Source organism: Cherax quadricarinatus, chromosome 48, assembly GCF_038502225.1.
Source record: "Cherax quadricarinatus isolate ZL_2023a chromosome 48, ASM3850222v1, whole genome shotgun sequence".
Classification (NCBI taxonomy): domain Eukaryota; kingdom Metazoa; phylum Arthropoda; class Malacostraca; order Decapoda; family Parastacidae; genus Cherax; species Cherax quadricarinatus.
In genome coordinates, this window is record NC_091339.1 from 19,521,358 (window position 1) to 19,529,875 (window position 8,518).

An 8,518-nucleotide genomic window follows, 5' to 3' on the forward strand; every position below is an offset into this window, starting at 1 on the left:
TTACACTTAGGTCACACTACACATACATGTACAAGCATATATATATACACACACCTCTGGGTTTTCTTCTATTTTCTTACTAGTTCTTATTCTTGTTTATTTCCTCTTATCTCCTTGGGGAAGTGGAACAGAATTCTTCCTCCGTAAGCCATGCGTGTTGTAAGAGGCGACTAAAATGCCGGGAGCAATGGGCTAGTGACCTCTTCACCTGTATATATTACTATATGTAAAAGGAGAAACTTTCGTTTTTCCTTTTGGGCCACCCTGCCTCGGTGGGATGCGGCCGGTTTGTTGAAAGATATATATATATATATATATATATATATATATATATATATATATATATATATATATATATATATATATATATATATATATATATATATATATATATATAAATTGCTACAATATTTGTAACCATTTCTGGCTTCGTTAAGCCGATATAATATTTCACTAAGCTTTTATGTCTAATTCTGAATTACTCTGCACGTGCTTGAGACTCATCTTCCAAATTGGGGAAAAGTGTGGTAGGAGACTACCACACTTTTCCCCAATTTGGTGTCATCAGCAAATTTTGCTACCTTAAATGATAAGAGCCACCCCTAGATTGTTTATGTACATCGTGAGAGGACTGGCCCAAGAACCGATCCCTAGAGAACACCATTAGAGCAAGTCATTCAGATATTTCTCCACTGAGTATCACTCTATTGCCTGTCTGTGAGTTAGTCACTCTTCACGGCATAAAGTTTATTTTCTATACCATGTGCGTTTATTTGGTAATCAATCTTCCATGAGGTATCTTATCGACGGCCTCCTGCATATCAAGATATAACACATCTGTTTGGACCTTTCCACCTTGTGTTTTGATAACACAATGTCATAAAAATAATCAAGTAAGTTAGTCAGGTATGATCTTTCGTTGCGGAATCAATGTTGGTTTCCAGTTATTAGGTTGTTTTGTCTTCAGAAAATTAACTAGCTTGTGCTCAGCAATGGTCTCCATTTGTTTGCTTATAACCGATGTTAAGTTGATGGGTGGATATTAGAGGGCACAAGTTTTGTCCCCCATTTTAAATATGGGTGTAACACTTGCTAGTTTCCAGTCTACTGCCACCTTACCTTCTAGTGATTTGTTCAACATTTTATTCCGGTAGTGCGTAAGTAATTTGGTATCCATATTGTTTTATAACTCTTGACATTTATTTCACTCTGTTTGCTTGACGTGTTCATACTCAGCTTCTCCAAGTATTTAATAATACCAGCGTTATTAATTCTGTTAATATTTAGTTTGTGGGTGCCAGACCCTGAGAACAGATTTTGTGACCTGGAAACGTTGTCATGTTCAGCGGCAGATACGGACCCGAAGACTGTTAAACAAAGGCTCCTAACTAGTCATAAGTTTGCCTATGATACTCCAATATAGACACCTTGTATTGTGCTAAAACAAAAGCATTCACATTGCTAAACTCACAAATTATGATGTAGTCACTTAGCCTTAATACCATAATCTGTAAGGATTTAATGTTAAGAATTAATCTAAGTCTGCTCGAAATACCTAGCCATGCTAGGTGTCCTAGTGGCCCCCTCTGTAATTAGTATTTTATAACATGTAAACCACACAATATCCAAATCCTGTAAACCCCACATTGTAACCCTTATAGAGAATAAACTTGATTTGATTTGATTCATTCCACTTGTTTACCACCTCGAGACTGAAGAAATATTTCTTAATAACCCAATGGTTCATCACTGTTGTTAGCTTCCATCTATGCGCTCTTTCCTCTCTCCCTCCCATCTGAAAGTTTGTTTCTGTCTGCTCTAACTAAACCTCTGAATACTTTAAGCATGGTTATGCTCTCTTCCCTAGTTCTTCTCTCTCTTTTTTGAGCCTCTCCTCGTTATTCAACACTTTCACTTCTAGAACCAGCTTAGTTGCAAATCTGTTTACTTTGTCCAGCTTCTAAAAGTGCTTTCTCAGCTGTGGACTCTGTGCTGGTGCTGAGTATAACAGCTCTGACGTACGTCAAGATATAATTTCCTGAAGAATTGCTTACTGAGGTTTGTGAAGGCAATTCTAAGATTTGCTAACCTCTCATGTGCCGCTAATGTAATACAATTTTTATGTAACTGGCCAAATATTCCATGTAATAATTACTTCCTGGTCCTTCCTTTTATTTGCTTTATGTAACTTCTTTCATCCAATTTCATATACACTTCATCTGGTCCGCCTTCACCTTCCCAGATTTCCATTACCATTTATTTATATATATGTGAGTGCATGTATGTATATGTGTGTATGTGTGTGTGTGTGTGTGTGTGTGTGTGTGTGTGTGTGTGTGTGTGTGTGTGTGTGTGTGTGTGTGTGTGTGTGTGTGTGTGTGTGTGTGTGTGTGTGTGTGTGTGTGTGTGTGTGTGTGTGTGTGTGTGTGTGTGTGTGTGTGTGTGTGTGTGTGTGTGTGTGTGTGTGTGTGTGTCTAGATAGCAGGCGGTAGACAAAGGGCGGGCAGGCGGTCACCGCACCCTCCCCGCCCCTCCTACTGGATAACTTGCTGCCGCCTCCACTGCCTCTCGTCACATTCCATCACTAATTCCGTCATCTTGGATGCAAATTGCATTCATACGGAGCTCTCTTCGTCTACTTACGGCGCTCAACATGTTATCAAACTTTGGAAGGGTTGTGTGTGGACGGGCGGGCGGGCTTGGGCGGGCGGACGGGCGGGAACAGGGGAAGGGAGGGCCTTCACTCTGGCGGAGGCACGATGCCTCTCTTCCTCCCACACCAACACACTCACATTGCTTTAATAATCACCAAACTATCCTTCCGGGAAAAGGCCATGAAGCAGAATATTTTCCCCACGGAGAAATTTGCCATGAGTGTCTGGCCTGGCCACTCCGTATGCAGATGGATGCAAGCGGCCAGTATTAAAGATGCAGCGGCGAATTTGCCAACTAATTCTGTAGTCTATCAGAGAATGAAATAAAGATGGGAGTAATATTTGCCCCTGAGGACTGACTCCAGCGTTCACGAATACATCAAACCAAGTCAAATAAATATGTATCGTTCCCAACCCGATCTGCAGCTGGTTCAACCACACACCCTTTCCCCACCAGCACTTCCCCACCACTACCACCTTTCCTCCCACCCTCACACTCCAGGAAGACTCTTTCCCTTCCCACTCCCTTCAATAGTAAGTACTCCACTCCCTATTTTTCGCCTCGAGAGAAGGTGCAGCTCCAAACCAAGAGGGAAAGAACACATCCCTACTTTTAACCTTCTGAGGAAGCCTATCAACCCAAAACCTGGCTTTGGGGACCCAAGCCACCCCTTCCCCACAGCATGGGAGAACCAGCAGGTGATCCCCAGCAGGTAAGCCCCAGCAAGTGAGCCCCAGGCCCTGGGGAGCGCCTCCTTACAACCAGCCAGCATCAAGCCAGCCTCCACTCCCCTGACAATTAAACCCATTTCACAGTTTCATATTTTGCTGGCATTTTCAAGCGATAATGGCGGCAATTTGAGTTGCTATTAGCTAGTTGCTCGTCTCCATGGTAACGTGAGTCCCGGGGGGGGGGCGGCGCGCCCGGCCCAGGACCCGATATGATTAATATGAGTCTGCCTCCAGGGACCCCAACACCCCACCCCTCCCACAATCCCTCACCCACACCCATCACACCCGCCCAGCATCACCACCCACAACCATCATGCCCGCCCCGCCCGGCATCAAAAACCCCCGCCTACACCCACCACCCACGCCCATATCACGCTTGGCCAGATTATAGTTTAGTATCATGGGTATCTGTGACTACCACACACATTATGGGTCTTTTTGACTAGCACCCACACCATGGGTCTTTAATGACTACCCTAAACCTTAAATATTAAGTGACTGCCACTCTCAGTACCCACACCATGGGTACTGCCTGATTACCCTACACACCACAGCTATGGGATGCCCACAGTATAATTATGGGGTAACTACAGCCCACAGCATTGGCATCGGATGCATAATAATATTTTTCAAACTTGCAATCGTAAACAGACACATGCACAGAATCTACTCACTTGGTTTGCGCAAGTCTGGAAGCTGTGAGAGAGGAAGAGTGTTGGGAAGGAGGTCGCTGTTGGAGGCTGCCTTGCCGCTAGCGTTGGAGTGATGGTGGGTCTTTTTGGTTGCTCCATGTTGGTGGTAGTGGTGGTTGTCTTTCGTGGTGGTGGTGGCAGTGGTGGTAGTGGTGGTGCCACTGGAGCAAGACTGCTCTCCATCAACCTCCATGGTAGTGGTGTTAGAGACGTGGCCCTGGTTGTGGTTATGGTGCTGCTGCTGGTGGCGGTGGTGGTGGTGGCGGTGGTGGTGATGGTGGTGGTGGTGATGGTGGTGGTGGTGGGTGGGTGTTTCAGCTTTCCCACCGTCCTCCGTCACACCGTTGGTGTATGTCTCTAAGGAGCAACAAAAATAAACATTCTTACACTCTAACAGCCAACTGTTTATTACTCAACAACAGTTTTGAGTTATTATTATAATTATTATTATTACAATTCACGAGGAACCAATAAACCTGCAAAAGGTTATATACAGAGCTTCAGGAATGGGAGAAAATTAGGTTAAATCCTGGGCAAATAAAGGTATCTCCTAATTCCTGGAATTAAGAGCTTTAATCAGAATCTAAGACACGCCCCATAACGTATCTTAGATTCTTAGTGATACTTTGGGATACTTTTGGGATACACAGTGATAGAGCAAAGACGCGCTTCTCTCACTCCAACATAATCAACGTTTTGAAATAACTCACAACCAGACAAGAAAGTCTATGGGATATTCCAGCCTAATTTCAGTTGCTGAGTAAAACGTTCACCGGTACACTTCACCAGTACCTATACCATCACTGGTACACTTCACCAGTACCTATACCATCACTGGTACACTTCACCAGTACCTATACCATCACCGGTACACTTCACCAGTACCTATACCATCACTGGTACACTTCACCAGTACCTATACCATCACTGGTACACTTCATTAATAACTATACCATCACTGGTACACTTCACCAGTACCTATACCATCACCGGTACACTTCACCAGTACCTATACCATCACTGGTACACTTCACCAGTACCTATACCATCACTGGTACACTTCATTAATAACTATACCATCACTGGTACACTTCACCAGTACCTATACCATCACTGGTACACTTCGCCAGTACCTATACCATCACCGGTACACTTCACCAGTACCTATACCATCACTGGTACACTTCGCCAGTACCTATACCATCACCGGTACACTTCACCAGTACCTATACCATCACTGGTACACTTCACCAGTACCTATACCATCACTGGTACACTTCACCAGTACCTATACCATCACTGGTACACTTCACCAGTACCTATACCATCACCGGTACACTTCACCAGTACCTATACCATCACTGGTACACTTCACCAGTACCTATACCATCACTGGTACACTTCACCAGTACCTATACCATCACTGGTACACTTCACCAGTACCTATACCATCACCGGTACACTTCGCCAGTACCTATACCATCACTGGTACACTTCACCAGTACCTATACCATCACTGGTACACTTCACCAGTACCTATACCATCACTGGTACACTTCATTAATAACTATACCATCACTGGTACACTTCATTAATAACTATACCATCACTGGTACACTTCATTAATAACTATACCATCAGTGGTACACTTCATTAATAACTATACCATCACTGGTACACTTCATTAATAACTATACCATCACTGGTACACTTCATTAATAACTATACCATCACTGGTACACTTCATTAATAACTATACCATCAGTGGTACACTTCATTAATAACTATACCATCACCGGTACACTTCACCAGTACCTATACCATCACCGGTACACTTCGCCAGTACCTATACCATCACTGGTACACTTCACCAGTACCTATACCATCACTGGTACACTTCACCAGTACCTATACCATCACTGGTACACTTCACCAGTACCTATACCATCACTGGTACACTTCACCAGTACCTATACCATCACTGGTACACTTCATTAATAACTATACCATCACTGGTACACTTCATTAATAACTATACCATCACCGGTACACTTCACCAGTACCTATACCATCACCGGTACACTTCGCCAGTACCTATACCATCACTGGTACACTTCACCAGTACCTATACCATCACTGGTACACTTCACCAGTACCTATACCATCACTGGTACACTTCACCAGTACCTATACCATCACTGGTACACTTCACCAGTACCTATACCATCACTGGTACACTTCATTAATAACTATACCATCACTGGTACACTTCATTAATAACTATACCATCACTGGTACACTTCATTAATAACTATACCATCAGTGGTACACTTCATTAATAACTATACCATCACTGGTACACTTCACCAGTACCTATACCATCACTGGTACACTTCATTAATAACTATACCATCAGTGGTACACTTCATTAATAACTATACCATCACTGGTACACTTCATTAATAACTATACCATCACTGGTACACTTCACAAGCAAACACTAACTCAGGTGGAGACAATACAAGAAATATTAAAGACCGTCTAATTAAACCCCATAGGTTGAAATGTGTCTTGAAGAGAGCGATGGGCTCTCCATTCAAGGAATTCCAGCTACCTGTTCCTACCTCTCTCTCTCTCTCTCTCTCTCTCTCTCTCTCTCTCTCTCTCTCTTTCTCTCTCTCTCACTCCCTCTCTCTCTTTCTCTCTCTGAATAAACACAAAAGTTCAATTTAGTGAGTGATGCACGAGCAATGATCAAATACATATATGAATGAGTCAGTGATGGACTATCCGCACTCCACCTACCACCACCTATCTTCAGAGAGAGAGAGAGAGAGAGAGATCAAGCGAGTGCGAGTTTGCGAGTAGAAACACCACCTCAAGCATGAACAACAGCAGCTGGGGAAGCCAGTTCCAGTACCCAGTACTCGAATGAAACACACCACATAATAACTGTGCAACACACAGCAGCATAATAACTGTGCAACACACAGCAGTATAATAACTGTGCAGCGCACAACATAACTGTGCAACACATAGCAGCATAATAACTGTGCAACACACAGCAGCATAATAACTGTGCAACACACAACAGCATAATAACTGTGTAACACACAACAGCATAATAACTGTGCAACACACAGCAGCATAATAACTGTGCAACACACAACAGCATAATAACTGTGTAACACACAACAGCATAATAACTGTGCAACACACAGCAGCATAATACTTGTGTAACACAAAGCAGTGTCGGGAAGGACGGATTTAGTGTCGAGACGGACAGATTTAGTGTTGGGACAGACGAATTCGGTGCCAAAACGGACGAATTCGATGTCATGACGGACGGGTTCAGTGTCGGGACAGGTGAATTTGGTGTCGAGATGAACAAATTCCTTATCGTGACGGACGGATTCCATATCGGGGCGGACCTAAGACGGAACATGAAAGATTTAAGCAATATTATTCTCAGCAGTAAAGACGACCATAGAAAACGGAGCCACATATTGGAGGAACTCAACTCCAGGAAAACATCGTTTCAATGGGTTAGGTTTAGTTAGGTTAAGTTAAGTTAGGTAAAGTTAGGTTAGGTAAGATTAGGTTAGGTTAGGTTAGGTTAGGTTAGGTAAGATTAGGTTAGGTTAGGTTAGGTTAGGTTAGGTTAGGTTAGGTTAGGTAAGGAAAGGCAAGGTTAGGTTACGTTGGGTTAGGTTAGGTTAGGTTAGGTAAGGTAAGATTAGGTTAGGTTAGGTTAGGTTAGGTTAGGTAAGGTAAGGTAAGGCAAGGTTAGGTTACGTTGGGTTAGGTAAGGTGAGATAAGATAAGGTAAGGTAAGGTAAGATTAGGTTAGGTTAGGTTAGGTTAGGTTAGGTTAGGTTAGGTTAGGTTAGATAAGGTAAGGTAAGGCAAGGTTAGGTTACGTTGGGTTAGGTAAGGTGAGATAAGATAAGGTAAGGTAAGGTAAGATTAGGTTAGGTTAGGTTAGGTTAAGTTAGGTTAGATAACCTAACTTAATCTAACCTAGGTTAGGTTAAGTTAGGTTACCTAACTGAACCTAACCTAGGCTAGTCAGGAAACAGGACAAGTGTTTCCCGACGCGGGTGTTAGTCATATATGACCCACAGCAGGAGCTTTTGGTCATCTGACCGAAACTTTACGCAGGCTTACCCCTCCAGCCCTTTAAAAATTATGTTTATACAACCAAGGGGTATCCACGGGAAAGCACTAAACCCGTGAGAGGGGTTGTCACACGGCGCCTGGGAAATGGGAAATAATCAGGTTACATCCGAGGAAGGGAAGAGGGGGAGGCAACTCCAATCCCTAGGATCAAGAGACCTTCACCAACATCAAGAACCTCCCCCACCATAAAGGGACTAGGAGTATAACAGGTAAAACTTTACCTGTCATGGGTTCTTGACTCAATGAATTGAAGCTGATCTC

The 8,518-nt window shown here is 43.2% G+C and overlaps 1 protein-coding gene across 1 annotated transcript in view; it reads right to left on the minus strand.

Annotated features, from left to right (window-relative positions):
• LOC138854063 (zinc transporter ZIP10-like) overlaps window positions 1-8,518 on the minus strand; it is a 210,054-nt gene that overhangs the window by 111,625 nt on the left and 89,911 nt on the right. Inside the window, exon 3 of the mRNA XM_070094801.1 lies at window positions 4,061-4,435. Within this exon, the coding sequence (XP_069950902.1) occupies window positions 4,061-4,435 (375 nt within the window). The remainder of the gene's footprint in view (window positions 1-4,060; window positions 4,436-8,518) is intronic.